The sequence below is a fragment of the Rhinolophus sinicus genome, linkage group LG06, assembly GCF_036562045.2.
Source record: "Rhinolophus sinicus isolate RSC01 linkage group LG06, ASM3656204v1, whole genome shotgun sequence".
Classification (NCBI taxonomy): domain Eukaryota; kingdom Metazoa; phylum Chordata; class Mammalia; order Chiroptera; family Rhinolophidae; genus Rhinolophus; species Rhinolophus sinicus.
Window position 1 is genome coordinate 126,057,609 of NC_133756.1, and position 21,248 is coordinate 126,078,856.

Here is a 21,248-nt window from a genome sequence, read left to right on the forward strand (position 1 = left end):
CTCCCTCCCTCCGTCTCTCCTGTCTCTGGCACTGTCACCTGAGTTTGGTGGTTCTTTTGCAGAGTCCGGTGTTGCAGTATCTCTACTACCTTGCTCAGATCCCCATTGCCATGTCTCCTCTTAGCAACAACAGCCTGTTCCTCGAATATTCCAAAAACCCTCTGAGGGAATTTCTGCACAAGGGGCTACATGTTTCTCTCTCCACCGATGACCCCATGCAGTTCCACTACACGAAGGTGAGGACTTTAGGGGCCCCAGCAGCCACCAGTCCTGGCCTGTCCTCCCACTGTAGGCACCTGAGCACATGGGTCAGTGCTGCTTTCGGGGTAGGGCTGGTGGCCCGGTGAAGACAAGAGGTAAGCTCCTGGTGAGAGAAGTGTTCCTCCCAGGAGCCCACTTTTGGGGTCTTTGAATCCTTGAAGGCACAATTTCATTTCTTTGCCTTTCTGTATTTTCCCTTTCTGTGACATATACCAGCTCTGTGATGTTGGAAAAGTTACTTGACCTCTCTGTGTCTTATTCCTCTTCATGTATAAAATAGGGATAAAATTGTCTCTACGTCTTATGAGGATTGCATTGTGAGGATTCATTAAGATAATGAGCCAAAGAGTCTAAAAATAGTGTCTGCATATAGCATGCATTCAAAATATTAGCCATCATTTTTGTTAATACTATTATTATTATTATATTTTGGATCTCTGGGGAAATGGAAAAGGATGGGAAAGGCGCTGTCATGCATGGGGACCAGCCATTAGTGTACCAAAAACATTTTGATGATACTGATAAGATAGCCACTGATTAGTAAAAATTGACTGCCAGAGTCTTCTAGGACAGGGTCTCCAGGCTTTTGGTCTCAGGACTCCTTTACAGAGGCCCTTAGAGAGCTGTTGTTTATGTGAGTTATATCTACGTGATGTTTACTGTGTTAGAAACTAATGAGAAATTGAAAAATATTAACTCATTTAAAAATAACTTTAATAAACCTATTAAATATTAACATAAACAGCAGTTTTTATGAAAAATAACCTTATTTCCCACTGAGAATGGCATTTACATTTTTGAAAATCTCTTTAATGTCTGGTTTAATAGATAGCAGCTGGATTCTCATATCTGCATTCAATCTGTTGTGATAAATTGTTTTTATCAAAGTATTGAAGATACATAAAGATACATAGTTGGAAAAGGGAGGACCTTTTAAAAGGCTTTGGGGAACCTCTCCCTCCCCACCCAGGGATCCTAGAACCACATTTTAAGAACCGCTGCTCTAGGATACAGAGGTAATTGGGTGGCAAAGAGGTAATGGCAGCTCTTTGACTAATGTCAGACCTTTCACATCCCAGAAGATAAAGCAAAAGCACAGCTCAAACCCAGGTCCTTTGGCGAGTACACCTTCTCAGTGCTGATACGTGATCATTTCTCATTCTTATATAAGTTTCCAGCTCTGCTCTTTACTCAGGCTAACTTTTATTTTTGGACAGTCTTAAGAAAATGGTCTGTTAAGTAAAAAGCAAAACTGTAGAGCAGGTACTAACAGTATGCCTGATCCAGGAGACTGTCACAGGAGAGCAGGCTGGCGTCCCCATGACCGGCACAGAGCTTCGAAAGTGTGCTGGTCAACACATAAATGTGGCGGTGTCCTTTGATCTATCTCTCCTGGGTAGCAGATTTCACACAAAAATGATCTTAGGAGTTCGTCATGTAAGGGGGAGGCTGTTGTTTGATTATCCAGGTGCCAGTCATTAAAGAAAAATTAAATCTGCAACATCTGCCCCACGTTTCTTGCTTTGGAACTATGTGAAGCATTGAAATGGATAGTTTCCCATCTAATACGTTCACTTTTGGGGGAATCTAGGAAGCACTTATGGAAGAATATGCAATTGCAGCTCAGGTGTGGAAGCTGAGCACGTGTGACCTGTGTGAGATCGCCAGGAACAGCGTGCTGCAGAGCGGCCTCTCTCATCAGGTACAGTGGGTGAGGGTACTGCCCTCTTCCCCTCCTGCCCTTTCAGCACATGTACAGTGAGTGCCTGCTGTGTGCCTGGCATGTCCTAGGGTCTGGGATCAGTGATGAACAGGACAAGCAGAGTCTCTCTCACACTGACACTCATGTTCTAGGGGAAAATCCTAGGGAGGAGACTTCAGAATTTTCATGGCTGTTCTGTTACGTTATTCAGAGCTCTACTCAAACGTCACTTGCTCAGCAGCCTTCCCTGATCACCCACTCTGCCATAACCATACATTTGCCATCATTCTCCATCCCTTTAATCTACTTTTCTTCACAACATTTATTGTTATTGACATTGTAATATGTAGTGATGTGTTTTTCTCTTTCCTTCTAGAATGTAAGTTCCATTAGAGCAGAGACTGTTTTGTTCAGCATTTTATCCCTAGGGCCGAGAATAGTCAGTCCCTGGCACATAGCAGGCACTCAGTATTTCTTCAATAGGTAAATAGTACCTAGATTGAATAAAAAACTGGGGATGGGACTTGGATATCAGTCTTTTTTTTTTTTTTCATAGCTTCCTCAGTAATTCTGATGTGCAGCCAGGGTTGAAAACCATCGCTCTAGATGTGTCTTAGGTCCCAGGAGACCTCCTCTGGGTGATGTCACTGGCATGGGAGGAGGGCTGCATCAGTGCTACTCTTAGAGATGTCAATGCAAAGGAATTAAAGGCCCAAGAGTCCGTCTGTGCACCTGGTTCCGTGGACTGGTGCTCCCCGGAAACACCTCACTGCTTGCCTTTGTCATCTCCCGGGAGGGACTAATTAGATTCTTCACCTTGCCTTTTCCCTCACCAGCAGCTCTTCCTTTCTGATCAAGGGAGGCACGGTCAGAAATGAGGGGAATGGATGTGGTTGTCAGGGTGACAGCCTTGAGGACACAGAGGCCAGTGGGGAAAGATGTCCTGATGAAGGAGCTGCTTCAGGGCACTCATCTGATTTGCTGTGGCTCCTGTCACAGCGGCCATGTTGATATGGAAAGTGAATCTAAGGTGTATTGTTTCATTTGTACTTCTTTTGGTCCACAGGAAAAGCAAAAATTTTTGGGACAAAATTATTATAAAGAAGGACCTGAAGGAAATGATATTCGAAAGACAAATGTTGCTCAGATCCGGATGGCATTCCGACACGAGACCTTATGCAATGAGCTCAGCTTCCTGTCCGATGCCTTGAAATCAGAAGAGATCACAGCCCTGACCAAGTAGGCCCAGCACTGGACATGCATTTTAACTTTGTGGTTTAGTTTCAAGTCTGCTGTGAGTAACAGTGGTCAAAATACCAAACTGGGACTTTCCTCTTGGAGAGGATGCCTCTGGAGAACTTTCACACCAGTGATTTTGGTTGCGTTGTTCAATTTAAGATCTAACATGCCCACTTGTTAATATTTCTGAGTAATAGATGGTGACTCCTCCTTGGGGACCTGGGAGCTGAACACTTGTTTATACTCATTCCTAATTATCCAAGTATTTCTCTTGAAACCACTAGTGCTTGCGTTGTTGGGGCTAGGATCTTCCATGGTCCAGTGTCCACTGATGGGAGGTCCGTGTGGTTTTCTACCATAGTCTTTTATGGGCCTTGCAGGCTATTTGGTAGTTGTTCATTTCAGCCTCTGGCTGGCTGGCTGCCTTAAACAAAATCAATTTCAAAGCTCCCTTCCATAAGGGAGCTACTTTGAGACAATTAAAATAGAAAACTTCCTTGTGTTTTTTTTTTTTTTTTCATAAATTTAAGCTGTTTTATTTAGCCCTCCATCCTCCTTTCTATTTAGGAATCCAAATGTGTACATTGAAATAGTCACTCCTATTTTGTGTCTTGGTTTCCTCATCTGAAAAGTGAGGGTTTGGACTAGATGAGAGGTTTTCAAATGGTGTTCTGTGAGTCAGGGGGAGTGAGGCTTTGGGTGCTGCCTTTACATCTTCAAAGAGACTCTGCTTTCATCAGTTTTTCATTGGGATTTATATGTAATTTACATTTGAACTGAGAACTTTGAAAAGCACAGGAGTAGGTGGTCTCGGTTCCTTAGGCTCTAATATTCTATGGTTATAGCCCAATCATCATTATAGTTATGATGGGTGAATTAGGGCCAAAGAAGTGAAATTTACTTGAGGTTGCACAGCTAATAAGTAATAGGAGTAGGTGTCCCTACTCCTGATTCGGTCTTTCCCCCACTATTCCATGAGGCCTCTAACAAATGGTAGAATTTTTATCACTGTACCCTGGGGCATTTTTTTTTTAAAGATGAAATTTCTCCCTTACCTAATATGCAGACCTTTTTCAGAAGATGTAGGTGGTCCCAGGGGCCAGGTAGAAAGTATTTTTTAAGACCAATCTGAATTTTAGCTTTACCCACGTATTCTTCATCTGTGTTACTAGTGCCTGGTACCTCGTAGGTGCTCAATAAACGTATACTGAATAATGAAATGAATTTCTCTTTTGGCAACTTTTTAAGGATATGTGCTCCTGCTATACAACAAGCTGCTCTAGGACCTTCCTAAGTATTTCTGTGGGCAACTGCCAACTATGGGAAGTCCTTCTGAATCATTATGGGGTTAGAAGAACCCCATTTTTGCCTGTGAAAATGCTTATTTGACTTTAGATTGTCTTGTACTGTGACTTTTTAATGCTTGTTCCCTTCACTTGTCAACTTTTGTACAATTTATTGTACAAACAATAAATGTGTGTTTTTTTTTAAAACTAGGCAAACATATATGCCATCTTACAGCTAATCATGAAACTGAATGAAAACCCAGCATTTATCTTAGGTATTATTTTCGAAAAGACCCCGTTTGTATACATTTGCCCTAACACAGCAGGCATTGTAGTTTTTCATTGTAATTTTATCTGTATCAAGTATTTGTTTTTAATTATTAAATAAAGTCTGTTGGGACTGTAGCTCAATAATTTAAAACTATTTCAAATTAATACTAATTTAAAGCAAATTTTTTTTTTTTTTTTTTTACTTTAAGAAAAGGTTGGGCATCAGGAAAAGCTATCAATAACTACTAATTTATTTTTAACTAAGACTCAGACATGGATGACATTCGCTAGGAAAACTAAAAAATTTCAAGCTGAAGCTCACCAGACTCAGAAGGTGAGTTTTTCTGTTTTGCTGTTTTTCTCTGACTTCTGCCCTGTTACAGTTCGTGAGCAAAGCCACATGTATTTGTTCCCTTTTCCGTGGATATTACTTTAATCTGTTCAGCCAACATTTGTTGGATTTTACATGTCCTGCAAACTTTTCAGACACCTTTTTCTATAGCACTTTACACTTTTATTACATCATTGTACCTAACTGGCCTTCTTTGGGGGGTGAATGCTACTTTCTTTTGTGTTCACAGTTGGAGTCAAAGGCAACTACCAGGGGTGCCAAAAAATGTATACACATTTTAAGAGATGTTATCTATGTATTACTTTTCGAAGTTAAATGGAATTACGGTAGCAATGTGTAGTATGATATTCGCTCAAAAGATGGCATTAATCAAATGAATGCTGGCGTCACTATGTGACAGGCAGGCCAAAGAAAATGGTGGAAATTAGAGAATGTTGTGGAAGTACAATGACACAGGAGGCATGAGCATGCAACAGACCCTCCAACACGCCTAACAATTGCATGCAGTCCTGAGACGCATGGTACTATGTGTAATGTGCTTACTGGACGATCTGGGCGGCCTCCCACAGCAACTAGTCCTGCTTCTTCTGCTGTGGTGCTGCAACAGTTTACACGCTTGCCACAGAAGTCTACCAATGTTCGCTGCAATCAGAAGTGTCTGGACGCTGATGGTAACCACTTTGAGCACCTCTTGTAATTGCAGAAGTCAAATGAATAGAAGTGACTTCTATTCATCTTTTGTCAGTATATATTGAGCATTTTTTTTTTTTTTTTTTAAGATTTAATTGGGGAAGGGGAACAGGACTTTATTGGGGAACAGTATGTACTTCCAGGACTTTTTTCCAAGTCAAGTTGTTGTCCTTTCAGTCTTAGTTGTGGAGGGTGCCGTTCAGCTTCAAGTTGTTGTCCTTTCAGTCTTAGTTGTGGAGGGCGCAGCTCAGCTCCAGGCCCAGTTGCCGTTGTTAGTTGCAGGGAGCGCAGCCCACCATCCCTTTCGGGAGTCGAACCGGCAACCTTGTGGTTGAGAGGATGCACTCCAACCAACTGAGCCATCCGGGAGCTCAGTGGCAGCTCAGCTCAAGGTACCGTGTTCAATCTTAGTTGCAGGGGGTGCTGCCCACCATCCTTCGTGGGACTCGAGGAATCGAACTGGCAACCTTGTGTTTGAGAGGACACAGTCTCACCAACTGAGCCATTTGGGAGCTCAGCGGCAGCTCAGCTCAAGGTGCCGTGTTCAATCTTAGTTGCAGGGAGTGGAGCCCACCATCCCTTGTGGGACTTGAGGAATTGAACTGGCAACCTTGTGGTTGAGAGCCCACTGGGCCATGTGGGAATCGAACCGGCAGCCTTTGGAGTTAGGAGCATGGAGCTCTTAACCGCCTGAGCCACTGGGCCGGCCCTATATTGAGTATTTTGATTTTTGATTTTAATAGTTTTTGCCTTTCTTAACACGTTGCGTACGGATCACGAGAATCTTCACGAGGGATTTAAACCCCGCCGTACGCAACGTGTTAAAATGTGTATACATTTTTTTGGCACCCTCTGTATATACTAGCCCATGTTTCTGAAAGAAGTTTTTGAGGCATGTTATCCCTTACTTACTCTAAACGGTTTGACTTCACATTATGTGTTACTTCAAATCACACTGCTGAAATGATCAATGTCTTTGCTTTTTGCCTCAAGAAAACAAATCACAATTCCTGGGTTGGTATTTACCAAGGCCTGTCTTGGGGCCTTTACTTCTTTTTATCTTGGATTAAAGCAGAGTTGCAAACACCTCCCTCTGTCTTTCTTTTTACTTGTTTCTGTGCTGGTGAAACAACATTCATCTTTTTCAAGGTTTGTGGACACAGCTTAAGGTGATATGTTGGTAATATACCTAAGTATTCTATACTTGAACAATGACAAATAAAGAACAAGGGTAACTAACTGTAATAAAAGGAACACTAATCAGACAAACATAGTTCCTTGGAAATTTTTATACTCTCCACCTCTAAATAAATATTTTATTAGGTAGAGGATGCCAGAGAGTAAGACAGATGCAAGATTATGAAAATATATCTGAGGAGGCTTTTAAAAAAATGTCTTTTGATACCAAAATGTGTGCTTCTCCATGATGATATACATCACTAATTTTAATTATAAACTACCACTCCTTCTTACAAACGACTTTCCTCTTCTCAGCACTAAGATTCTAATATGCTTCCCTAATTACATGAATTTTATCTTAGAAATGATTTTACAAGGTAAACATCAAAACTGCCACCGGGTGGAATATTTTATCAATTATTTTTACTGTCCAATAGGGTAAAAAGACATGGAAACAGATGAAAATCTGCTGTCAATTGTTTATATTATATTGTCATTGTGTTGCCCAGCATAAATGAGGGTAATCAGCTGATTTCCCTAATCTTCAAGTAGTTTTCTTATTCCTAGATAGACAAAGTAAGCTTGACTTAATGAAGAAATAACCAGTTTAAAAATGCAGATTCTTCGGAATGACTTTTAATGAAGCCAGCTCCCAATGTTAAAAAAAATTACTGAACCAAAAGATATTTTCAAGCAGCCTTATTACACAGAAAAAATTAGGTATAAGGAAATCGACTCCAATTTGAAATGAATTTTAAAATAGCACACAACCCACCCACCAGAGCACAATACAAAATAGTCCTCTAAGGAATATAAATATTTAGTATGTTAGAATGTGAAACTACATGATAAGAAAAAAAAACCTCCAATTAACTGAAATTTACTTACTAAAGATTATTTATTGCACAACATATCAGTTTATCCTACGAATAAAACAGATATTATTCTCAATTTCGAAATTCAGCACATAGTCAAATCCATTTTCTTAAACTAAAGTTCTGTAGCATTATATTATGAGTAACAAACCCTTTGTTATTGAGTTAGGATAGGGAAAACTTTATAACTTATAAAACAAATTCCTTAGAGTTCATGAAACCATTTCACAAATCCTAGAAGGCACACATTATATTTCCTATCATAGTAAGTGCATTTAAGTACTTCATAATTAAAAAAGACAAAGCTGTACAGAATACAAAAAGTGTACATTTCATCCATTAAACAAATTTACAACTTTTATGATCAGTTATTACAGTATAACATACCTAACATTTACATCTAAAGAATTATTACCCAGTTTAATGGAGTGAGCAAAAGCTATGCTCATTTATTAGATAAGGCTAATAAAAACATTTTATATTTCACAGTAGATCAGTTAGTGTCTTGGAGCTCATGCTGGAGAATAAAAAGGTTTGGGTAATATCAAGTTACTGTGCTCACTATTAAATAATTCCTTGAAAGGTAAAGGATTCTGAGGGATAAAATCATTGGCTATATCTGGAAAGATCCAAAAATCTGTAAAGCAACTTTGTTCATTTTCAGAAACATTCTTACATTAGGCAATCTGAATTAGACTCAGCAAGTCTACTCCAAAAGGACAATTTAAAATCTTAGAGCTGAAAAAGATCTCAGAGGATCATCTATCCCAAGGTTTTCAAAATATGTTCCACAGAATACTAACAATCTATGGAGCAGATTCAGGGTTCTGCAAATTTGACTTGAATTTAATTAAAAAATTTTAATTAAGAAAAACAAGTCCTACCATACAACTGTGTTACTTAACCAAATTCTAATATCCTGGATATCACTGAGGCGTTAATACATGTTTTCATTGATTGACTTTATATAATATTTAGTATTATAGTATGTGAAGTTTATATAGGACATTTGTATTAATAAAATAATGACATAGTGGTGTAGGGTATGTGTGTGCGTGTGCATGCACGCAGCACATGTATGTGGGGTTCTGAGTAAGATTTTACTTGGAAAAAAAGATTCTATTGCTGAAATAAAGTGTGAAAACCACCGATAAAGTTTCAGTTTCTAAAATATGCACCTACAAACCACAGGAAAGGACTTTCTCAAGGTCACACACCATAAAGTGCAGTGCCAGGTTGTATGATAAAGTCCCCAGTACTCTGCATAAATATCATAGTGAGTGTTTAGCTATTTGGTACTGAGCCGCCCCCATCATGAATGTCAACCAATTAGTTATCAGTATTTTGGGGGTAAAATCAAGCTACCTTTGGTCAGGCGTTTTTCCTAGAAATGCATCATTTAATTTGCATGCCTACTAAAATCCCAGTATCCAAAAATTCTGCCATCAATAAGCAGCAACTTAAATTGTATATTTTGGTACTTCAGAAAGTAATATTTGCAACTTACCAAAAAATAAGTCAGGAAAGTTACACGGAATGTTAACACACTTTTAAAAGGCGACATCAAGCCCTAGTTGTATTATATGCTGAAATATTAATGTTTAACATAAAACGAATTTTACTTTATAAGCAAAATTTTTTAAAAAATGGCCAAAGTACCACTGAACATTATAATTCCATAGGACGATACTCTTTCAAAGGAAGTACAGTGAAACAGAAAACCAAATCGTCTCCTAATTTTCAGAGGTGTTTTATGTACATAAGGGTAAAAGGCTAAATCCTATTTTATTCTCTCTGAGTCTAAGAAGTTTGAGGACTTGGCCTCAGAAAGATGCCTTCGAGTTAAGAAAATAAAAGCACCATAAACCAATATTGAATGACTTTTCATAATATGGACATACGGAATTTTGTATGTGTGATGAAAAATTTCCTTCTGAAACTCCAAGATGCATGAGCATAATCAAAAGCTATTTAGAACAGTTCCCTTGCTGTGGGAAAACATTTCCAGAATGGCCAAGAAGATTCCCCAGCAAAAATCCATTTACAAGGCAAAGTTATGCCCACCTTTATAATCCTCACCCAAATTATACAGCATGGGGGAAAAAAAACCTTCTAAGTAAAAACATGTAGTTCCAAACACACTGCTAAAGTTATGAAAAACTGGATCATTTCAAGTAGAAATTATTAAAGGAGCAATCATTAACCACGAGGGGGCACACATACTCCTTAGATTCCAGCAGAAAGACTAATTTTAGTAGTAACACCCACTTTGATATATTCTACATTTTCAGTCATTTAAAATTTTCTCTCAGATGGCCACAACTTTTTAACATTCAATGGTTCATTTTAAACCTAACTAAACAGGTTCCAGAATACTCCTACTCTGAAAAATAGTCTTTCAGAAGCCTCTGGAAATATTGCTGTTACATCAGCAAAGGATTCAAGAGCAGTTAGTTTCAAACACATATTAGAACAAATAAATAATAGGAAAATATGGTCTAAAACAGTAGCAAATTTTAGTTTACCATAAATGGAAGACATGAAAAGTTCATCAAAAGAAATGGGACAAATTGTCAGAATAGCAAAAATATGAGGGTGGGGAAAATTGATTTCTCTGTACCTGTGCCACCACATGCCTGCATTCTTTCCCCAGGACCAGTGTTTGTAGCCCACAACAGCAACAGAACAGAGCACTTCACCTCAAGGTCATGGCCTGTGGGGCTGGCCCGCCTCATCAGCCATGTTAAGAATATAGTTAGCCATGTCGTCTTCAGTGGGTGCATTTGACACCACCCACAATTCGTTTGCTCCAGTCATGTGCAGGCGACAAATAGGGCAATTTCGATGTCGATCACTCCTATTAGGGAAGTCAAATAAAGAACAGTTTGTTTTCTTTTTCTTCTTTTTTAAAAAACAGGTTTGTTTGAAAGGTAACACATGGTTTTAAAAAAGTAGACAAAATACAAGAATAGTGAAAAATAAATTTCTCCCTCCCACCTTGATCTTTAATTCTTATCCCCAAGGCAACCACCACTACCAGTTTCTTATATATTCTTCCTGAGACAGACGAAGCATGACCAAGTTGTGTGTATTTACATCACTGCTCTTTTTACTAGTCAGTATGTCTACTTGTAGGCCATTATGTATCAGTACATGCTCGAGCTGTCTATTCTTTTAAACATACTGTACTGAATGGGTAGGCCATCATTCATTTAACTAGTCTCCCACAGAAGGACATTTTTTTCCTGTCTTCTGCTGCTCCACACAACTAAATGGAAACATTCAAGGTTTAAAAGATAACTTTACATGAAGAATAATTTTCCTGATAGGGAAAGAGCTTATATATAATTACTTAAATAAGATTGTTTTCCAAAGGGATTTTTCTGTCATGTGAAACATTATTTTGGAAATTTCAAAAATACCATATTCGAGCCAGAAACATGTCATGCAGGGAAAATGTTTTTCTCTTCATCTCTCAGTGAAATCTGAGACCAAAGTAATTAAATCATATCAATTGCTCTTTGGCTTTTGTGCAAAAATGAAGAAATTCTGTTCCAGAAACTAAATGTGAAAGCTAGAGCTGGCATACATTATTCAGATTCATTTCTGGTTCCTCAGATATTTTGTAAGATAATTATGTGTGCTCTTCTGTGCACAAAAGTCACAATTTTAAAACAGTTAACTTCTGCTTCTGGCCGATAGGAACAAATTTATCTTTCTACTTACAACAATTAAAACACAGGACAAAATACATGAAATAATGGTTTTCAACAATGGACATCAGATGACACAGGACAATAATCCCTGAGAGAGATGGAAAACAAAGAAGGTGAGCCCTATAATTGCCCCAGCTTACTGCCTTGAGTTTCCAGGCTGCAGAGCAAGCAGGGGGAACCTAGATAGAGCGAGGCAGGTCCCTGGAGGGACAGAGCTGAAAATGTCAGGAGGCTAAGACAGGTGGAGTTCACAGGGCAGAGTACTGGAGTGGAGAAAGTGGCACAAAGGAAGAATTCCAGAATCTACTGAAGGTTTCCTAGAGTATATTCAGCAGAGTAATGATTAGTGTGTGCATGTGAGGAAACTACTTGAGGCTGAGGAAATCACCCAAGAAGGATTTGAGGGAACAGTACCCAAAACTCACACAGGGTGCTAGAAGATGGCCTGTTTCCACCAGCCAGACTGGAAAACCTAATTCACGGAGCACTGAGTAGAGTTCTCTGCAGGGTCTTGCCTCATTAGTGGGACATAATTTGCTCTAAACTAAACACTGCTCTGGTCCTGCCTAACAAATTGTAAAAGCAAAAGACCCAAAAGGATCAAACTGTTTCCAAGTAACTATATTCCAGAACAAAGCTCAAGAATATTTATAGGAATACAAAAATATCTAGTACCCAAAAAGGTAAAAATCACAATGTCTGGCACCCAATCAAGAACTACCAGGCATAAAAAGAAGCAGAAAAATGCAATCCAAAATGAAGAGAAAAATTAAAACCAATACAGAACTGAGACAGATGTTAGAAGTAGCAGACAAGAAAATTAGTTTATGATAACCATAGTCCATATATTAAACAAACAAACAAAACAAAAAAAAGACCAGAGGAAAGATCAAACACATTAAGTAGAGACATGGAAAACATTAAAAAGCTCAAACTTCTAGAGATGAAAACTATAATATCTGAAGTAAAAAATACACTGAATGGGATTAATGGCAAGTTAGACATGTAGAAAAAAAGATTAGTGAAGTTGAAAAGACATAGCAATATTTACTACCCAAAATGAAACAGAAAGAATGCCTCAAAAAGAGAAAAAGAAGGAAAATAGCATTAGTGAGCTGTGGGACAACTTCAAGTGGTCTAACATAGGTATAGCTGTGGTCCCAGAAGGAGAGGGGAGAGAACAGAAAAAATATTTGAGAAATAATGACTAAAAACCTTCTAAAATTGATGACACCATAAATCTACAAATCTAAAGATCTCAATGAATCCTAAGCACAAGGAACATGAAGAAAACTACTCTAAGGCACATCATAATCAAATTGTTCAAAACCACTGATAAAGATAAAAACCTTAAAACAGAGAAAACAAACAAACAGAGAGACGAAAAGCTACATTACCCACACAGGAAAAAAAGATAAGGATGATAGAGATTTCTCATAGGAAACAATGAGAATGAAAAATGAGAATGAAGCATCATTAAAGTACTGAAAAAAAAATTACTATCAGTCTAGAATTCTACCTACAGAAAAAAGTATCTTTGAAAAATGATGTTCAGACATTCAAGAAAATCCTATGGAATCTATAAAACAGCTATCAAAACTAATAAATGAGTTTAGTAAGGGTGTAGGATACAAGATTGATACATAAAAACCTATTGTATTTCTATATATTAGCAAGAAACAATCATAAACTGAAATTTAAAAATACCATTTAAAATAGCATAAGAAATATAAAATACTTAGGGATAAATCTGTCAAAGATATGCAACACTGAAAACTACAAAAATTGATATGAGAAATTCAACAAGACCTAAATAAAAGGAGAAATATACTGTGTTTGTGGATTGGAAGACTCGATATTGTTAAGAAGTCAATACTCTCCAAATTGATCTATTTATTTAATGCATTGCCACTCAAAATCCTTGTAGCTTTTTTGTAGAAATTGACAGTTGATTCTAAAACTCATATTGAAATTCAAAAGACCTAGCACAGCCAAAACAACTTGGAAAAAGAACAAAGTTGGAGAACTAACACACCCTGATTTTAAGACCTATAAAAGCTACGTTAATCAAGGTCATGTGGTCTTGGTATGAAACAAACAAATAGAGAAGTGGAACAGAATAGAATCCAGAAATATACCCACATATATTTGAGCAACTGTTTTTCAACAAAGGTGAAGAGGCAATTTAGTGAAGATAGTGTTTTCAACAAAATGTGTGGGAACAACTGAAGTCATATGCAAAAAAGCAATTTTGATTGATACCTCACACCATATTCAAAAATTAACTCAAAATGGATCATGGACTGAAATGTAAAACTTAAAAACCATAAAAATTTCGGAAGATAGAAAAAAACCTTTGTGACCTTGGGTTAGACAAAGATTTCTTAATATGACACCAAAACCACTATCCATAAATCACAAACTGATATACTGGACCTCATCAAAATTAAAAAGTTCTACACTTTGAAAGACATTCTTAAGAGAATGAAAAGATAAATCTCAGAGTGTGTTAAAATTTTTGCAAGTCATATATCTGATACAGGATATATATACATAATATAGAAAGAACTCTGAAACTTAATATGAAGCAACCCAATAAAGAAATGGGCAACAGATTTGAATGAACACTTCACCAAAGACATAGGGGTGGTAAAATAGCATATGAAAAGATGCTCAGCATCATCAGTCAGTAGGGAAATGCAAATTAAAACCATAATGAGATACCACTATGCATCTATTAGAATGGCTAAAATTAAAAGGACTGACCATACCAAATATTGACAAGGCTGTAGAGCAACTGCGACTCTCATACACTGCTGGAGAGTGGACAAGGTCAGACAATTAAGTTCGCGAACTCATCCTAGAAAAAGTGCTACATACCTCATTGCTGAATATCACTACGGTCACCTTTGAAGTACTCCCCTTGGGAAGCTATGCACTGTCACCAGCGCCTAGTCCACCCTTCAAAGCAATTTTGGAACTCTTTTTCTGGAATGGCCATCAGAGCTGTCATCGTATTACCCTTGATGTCCTGAATGTCATCAAAATGTCTTCCTTTCAATATTTCTGTTATCTTCGGGTAAAGAAAGAAGTCACTGGGGTCCAGATCAGATGAGTAGGGACGGTGTTCCAATACAGTTATTTGTTTACTGGCTAAAACTCCTTCACAGACAGTGCCGTGTGAGCTGGTGCATTGTCATGATGCAAGAGCCATGAATTGTTGGTGAAAAGTTCAGGTCACCTAACTTTTTCACGCAGCCTTTTCAGCACTTGCAAATAGTAAACTTGGTTAACTGTCCAGTTGGTATAAATTCATAATAAATAATCCCTCCGATATCAAAAAAGGTTAGCAACATCATTGCAACAAGTTAGCGAACTTAATTGTCACACCTCCTAAAATGGTACAACCATTTTGGAAAACTGTTGGCAGTTTCTTAAAAAGTTAAACATATACATACCTCATGATCTAGCCATTCCAATTCTAGGTATTTACCCAAGGAAAAAAACCCAAAATATATATCCCTAAAAAGACTTGTCCACAAATGTATATAGAAGCTTTATTTGTAATAGCCAAAAATTGGAAACAACCCAATGTCCATCAACAGGTGAATGGATAAATAAACTGTGCTATATCCACACAATGAATACTACTCAGCAATAAAAAGGAAGGAACTATTGATATATGCTACAACATGAGTATATCTCAAAATAATTATATGGAATTAAAGAAGCCAGACAAAAACAGAGTACATACTACCTGAAGCTGAAGCTGAACAATAATGAATATCAACTACAAGTTTATATATATATGTATGTATATGTATATACTTAGAAGAAGCGGAGTACAGCATTAGGAATAGAGACAGTGGAGACGTAATGGCTCTGTGGAGGCGGGTTGACAGTGTGAGGGATATAAATGATAAACATCTAAGTATTACTTTGTTTTGTGCACCTGAAACTAATAAAAAAAAATTTTTTTAAATAGAGTACATACTGTATAATTTCATTGACAAAAATTCTAGAAAAATCCAAATTATTTTATAGTGATTGAAAGCAGATTAATGGTTTTCTGGGCATTGAAAGGAAAGGATGGGAAGGAGACTTTACAATGGGGCAAGAGGTAACTTTTGGGGGTGACAGATTTGTTCATTATCTGTATTGTGATGATGGTTTTTGTGCGTGTGGACATGTCAAAACATATCAAATTGTACTTTAAATACATGTAGTTTATTGTATATTAATTATAAATTCTCCCAAATGCTTGATTCTTATTTTGTATAATAAAGTTCCCACCAGGTCCAATGTTCGTTTTTATATTATTTCTTCTAATCACACGTAAAGGAAAACATGTAGAAATAAGAAAAAGGGAAGCATGGGACTCTAGACTCAAGTCAGGCACAAGTCTTACAACAAAAGTAAACTGCCAAAACTAAGATACATCCCCACATTTTATAAACTACAGGTATAGGAATACAAATATTTTTAACCAGTAGGAGACATGCCATCAAATTCAAAGGACTAAAGAACAAAATCTCTTACACTTAACTACAATATTTTTGTATTTTTGGAAGTTTCTTCACATATACTCTCCCATTTGACCTTTGCCTATCCCGTTAAGGCAGCAGATCACTTACCATTTATCAATGCACTTCTGGCAGAAGCTGTGAGTACAGGGCAGGATGAGGTCCACCCGGCTATCCATGCAGATACAGCACTCCTCCTCATCAGTCAGCTGCTTCACCCTGCAGTGTGCAAACTGAGCTAGAGCAACAATATTCTCTGCTGTCATTATACTTTACATTTTGTTTCCATAGCCTTAAAAGCATTATCAAACATCTCTGTACCCTCGGTTTAAAGCAAACGACTCATGCAAAAATCGGACTAAATCAACATACCTTTTGGGAACAGCATATAGTATAATAGGGAAGAGTACTAAGGGGTACAAATTTTATAAAGAAAGGCAGGAGAAAAGATAAATTCTGCAATGGTTAAAAAGAAAATATGGACAAAAACTGGAAATGTTCTGGTCTTTCTGAAAACAACTTGGCCCATTTAAATCATATTGGATTTATATAAATGAATTCAACCAATATATGATTTATTCACCATGCAGGATACGAAGCTCTCTAAAATATGGACCTTGCAATTGGGGCCTTACTATGCTCATGTTGATAATGGGCATATAAATGAAAGAATAGCTTCCTCTTAAATGTCAGGTGCTATAGGAAACACAAAAGAGATAGAAAGCAAAGTCTCTGTCCTCAAGGAGCTCTTTATTCTTGGGAAGAAAAGAAATGTCAGATCTACTCTAACCACAATTTGGAGTGTCCCTGGATGAACCAAGTGCCTTTGCATGTGGTGTTTTCCTTTCCTGGATACACTTGTGAGTTTGGTAAACTTCAATCTCAGTAACTCAGCTCAAAATATCATCTTTCTGTTCTCAAAGCAACATTTGCCTCAGTGAAAGGACTTACATTTTGTATTTTAAGTGGCTGCTTATTGGTGGGTCTATTCATAAACTGTAAGTTCTTTGAATAAAGGAGTATGTCTTAGGTTCTCAATAAATGTTTCCTGAATGATTTTAATTTGCTGTTCTTTAATTTTTAGGCTTTCTTCATCAAGCATGTATTACTTTTACAATTATACAAAAATTGAATGTTTCAACGTATAGCTACTAAACTATCAGCTTCTTAAGGGTAAAAGCTATCTCTAACATGTTTTTAGTTCCCTGTTGTGCTAATACCACTGTATATACGATATTGAGCTGTCACTTTAAAATTTGTCAATTTGAACATAAAACAGAATATAAGCAAATGTCAAATGTACATTACACGTAGTAAGTCCTAAGTAAACAAAGAAGAAATGAATTTATTTCAAACTTGTTGGAAGGATGAGGTAAAAAATGATAGGATTTCAACAGAGAACATGTTAGGTGAATAAACAAAGCTGTGGAGGTAGGGAAAAGTGTGTGTGTGTGTGTATGTGAGAGAGAGAGAGAGAGAGAGAGAGAGAGAGAGAGAGAGAGAGCCTGGCATGATGCTCCAGGAAGAGAAAAGTTTGCTTAAGTATAGCAGAGATAATCTGATACTTGAATTTCAAAATAAAAAGTTTAAACTTGTTCTGATAGGCAAACTAGAATCAGAATTTGATCAAGGGGAAAGTAAACCCCCACTGAAATATACTTTCAGAAGATTAATTGGGAATACAGTAGGAGGGACAGTCTAGAGGGAGGAAAACCAATTAGATCCTTATTTCAGCAATTCACTTTGGAGACAATTAGGGCCTGGTCTAATGGACATTACGAAAGACAAATCATCAGGATGTGGTAATAGATTAAACGTTATGTTCAGTAATGGGCAAAATAGGGTAGCCACTGAATTGAAATGGGGAAACTGAATGAAAACCTAGATGGATGTGGATCTAACATATTTAATGTTTTTCTGTGTATATTCAGCTCAACGTTTAAGTGCCTTTTAGGTGCTAATGCCATGCCAGACCCAGATGAAGTGGGATCTCTGCTTTTGAGGAGCTTACAATTTGCGTCTAAGGATGTGGGCTTGGGCATCAGTAGCAGAGAATACAACTGAACCCATAAAGAGTGACAGAGTTCTGAAGGTTAGAGGTCACTCCTCTGTTAGGAGCAGAGGGCTATAATGAAGAACAGCATTCTGGATAGAGGTAAAACACAGAGCCGGTGACACAGAAGCAGCTGGTGGAAACTGTAGTGTTCACTTGATGTTTTGCTGCCTTTCAAGCAGTGCAGTGACAAGAAGGAAGAAGTGTTTTGCTCTACTAGTTCTTGTTAGACTACTTCTAGAGTATTCCGTTCTATGCTCCCTATACTGAAAGATATATTGATAGATGAACGGTCATCCAAGAAAGTCTCTGGGACAGAGAAGAGACTCATAAACAAAGGCAGAAGGAACTGGGGATGCTTATCCATGAGAACAGAGACTCAGTGAAAACTGGATTATTTTTTTCAAATATTTAAAAGGCTGGAAGAGAGCAGACTCTTGGTGGAATTCCAAAGGGCACTGCCACTTAAATATGCAGATTACAGTAATAATTTATGAATTTAACCTTACAGACGTATTATTATGGGCTAGATACTGTTCTAAACATGTTATACATATTAACTCACTTAACTCTTTCAAGAGTCCTATAAAGCAGATACTATTGTTACCATCCTCTTTTAAAAGATAAGGAAACTGAAGAGAGTCTAATAATTTGTTCAAAGTCACACAGTTAGGAGTACAGCCAGGATCTGAACACAGGCAATTTGGTTCTAGAGTCTGTGCTTCTTCAAGAGAGCCAGATTTTGGCTACTCTGAGGAATATAATGCAAAAGGGAAAGTTTCATAGTAATTAGAGCCATCTGTGTATGAAAAGGCTTGCTTCCCTGAGTCCTATATAACTAACTGCAGGTGTTCAAGTACAAGTTGGACTACCACTTGGCTAAAGGTCGTAAGTAGTCTTACTACTCAAAATGTTATCCATGCATCAGCAGCAGTGACATTACCCGGGAGCTTGATAGACTCTCAAGCTCCCCCTCACAACCACTGAATATCAAAGTTTAGGAAGCACTGTAGTACAGGATCTTCATGCACCAGAGGAATAACGTAGTGGTTAGGAGCATGGCTGTAATGCCAGACGGGCCAAAATGTGAATCTCAGCGAGGCCCATTTCTAGCCATATCACTTCTCTGTCTAAACCTTAGTTTCTCTTAATCTGAAATGGGCCAATAATTGTATTCCAATCAGGTTCTTGTGAGGATTTAATGAGTTTATACATGTGAAGCATTCATCACAATGCCTAATACCCTATAAGCACTAAATAAATGTAAACCAATAGAAATATGCATCAGGTGTAAGGCTAAACCAAATAAATACCTCTTAAGATCCCCTTCAACTTGAAAAGTCTGTTTTTATATGAACCAGTGTATCACGGTATAACTAGAAACCAAAAAGCATACAAAGGCAAGAAGCAGCTCTAACCTACCAAGCAGGCATTGTGTTTCCCAGTCTTGAGGGCACCTGACAAGGGATAACACCCTTACCTCCTTCATTAAGATGATTGCAATAAGAAAAAGTATCACTTTCATTTAATTTGCTGTCATAGAACTTAAATATACTGGTAAATACTATTCTTAACTTTCAAAATATTTTTAAAAAAGAAAAATCACCATTCTGAAGAAGGAGAGGAAAAAAAGAAAATCAGATGCCTGTCTTTGGAAGATTAACTTTACAAAATACAGGAAAGATAAGCCTAAATGCTGCCTATAATGTTCTAAAACTCACTTGGCATTTCAGTAACACTTGTACAGCCCAAACCTAGAAAACCAAACAACCCTATTAAAGATAAACAGGAAATGATAAATGGAAAGTACAGTTTTACTACAACATAATATTTGGAAACCAGTTAGTTAAGAATGAAACAGAAAATACAACTGGAAATGAAGCAATAAAAGAGAAATTCTTGTTAAGCATATTCTTAACTTGAAGATAAAAGACACTGTTAATACAGATTTCTGCTGTCTACCCAGTATGTCAATAAGACAGGATGTCAACATGTTTGGACCCACGTAAGACTTTTTCCAGTGAGGCATTTACAAAATTTAAATTATGGTCATGGTTGTCAAATGGCAACAGGTGGGAGCTTTCCTATGCCAAAAGCGTTAGAGAGAAGGAAAAGAAAGTTTGGATAGGACAATAATATATTAGGCCTGAGTAAACAAGCGCAATCACAGAAAACTCTAGCTGACTTCATTTCCTTCTGGTATATGCAATATGTACATCAATATGTACTTGTTCATCAGTATGTACATGTTCATTCCTGAGTGGACTGCCAAATCCTGGAGCCAGTATTTAAAAATATAATGCTCCAATTAGTCAGATACTTTTAAGGAAAACTGGAATGGTTTTACTAGATTCTTGGCCTTAATTCCCTGAGGGACTTTGAGTGTGTAAGAACCTAAGTACCTATCATAAGAGGCACATTAACTATAAATCTTTTGTCACTAAATGCAAGCATGTAGAGTGGAGCCTGGATTCATGGAAACGGGGTTGACAGAAATATTAGTTGGTGTGAGCCATGTTAACTTTTCCTTAATTTGGCACTCTAACAATGTCCTGAAGCACAGAATAATCCAAAAGCTGATCTGGGACATGGTATCAATTGAGACAAAAAGTAATGTGATTTACGATGTCACAAACAGCACCAGCAAAAAAACTAATGAGATTTCAGTAGCTCGCATATTGTAAAATGAGAGAAACATAGTACTTATGTATTGCATACCTTCCCATCCAAAGACTAGCCTGACAAGATGTTACAGATGATGAGTTTTCACCAGCGTCTTCAGAGGTGGAGTTCTGCGCCAATACTCCTGCTGCCTGACTTGTGATGTCTTTATAAAGTTGAATAAACTGGTACAAATTCATGATCCGTGATGCCTCCACAATGCCACTGCTTTTGTTAATCTAAAAATACCAAAAAATGAAAAAAAAAAAAAAAGTCGATAATTTCTCTGATCAATTTTTTCCCAGAAAAGGGGAACAAATATTTAGTCAAACATCCTATAAAGTAGAAGTTTTTCAGGTTTGCAAATTACCTAACAGGAGAGCAAGAGTCTCAACAAATGAGTAAGATCGTGTTCCCTGTATTTGTGGAGTTCAAAGTACT

General features: G+C 37.4%; 2 protein-coding genes across 11 annotated transcripts in view; one reads left to right on the forward strand and one right to left on the reverse strand.

The window, feature by feature from the left end:
• The window catches only part of AMPD3 (adenosine monophosphate deaminase 3), a 44,979-nt gene extending 40,070 nt beyond the window's left edge, over positions 1-4,909 (forward strand). For all 10 annotated transcript variants that reach the window (XM_074335991.1, XM_074335992.1, XM_074335990.1 and 7 more), the window contains exons 13-15: positions 63-236; positions 1,853-1,963; positions 3,030-4,909. In XM_074335991.1, coding sequence (XP_074192092.1) covers positions 63-236; positions 1,853-1,963; positions 3,030-3,206 — 462 coding nt within the window. In that variant the 3' untranslated portion in view covers positions 3,207-4,909. The remainder of the gene's footprint in view (positions 1-62; positions 237-1,852; positions 1,964-3,029) is intronic.
• A 2,690-nt stretch (positions 4,910-7,599) lies between these two features.
• RNF141 (ring finger protein 141) overlaps positions 7,600-21,248 on the reverse strand; it is a 31,783-nt gene continuing 18,134 nt past the window's right edge. The window contains exons 4-6 of the mRNA XM_074335995.1: positions 20,865-21,046; positions 16,205-16,312; positions 7,600-10,711 (exon numbers count right to left, since the gene is read on the reverse strand). Of these exons, the coding sequence (XP_074192096.1) occupies positions 10,561-10,711; positions 16,205-16,312; positions 20,865-21,046 (441 nt within the window). The 3' untranslated portion in view covers positions 7,600-10,560. The remainder of the gene's footprint in view (positions 10,712-16,204; positions 16,313-20,864; positions 21,047-21,248) is intronic.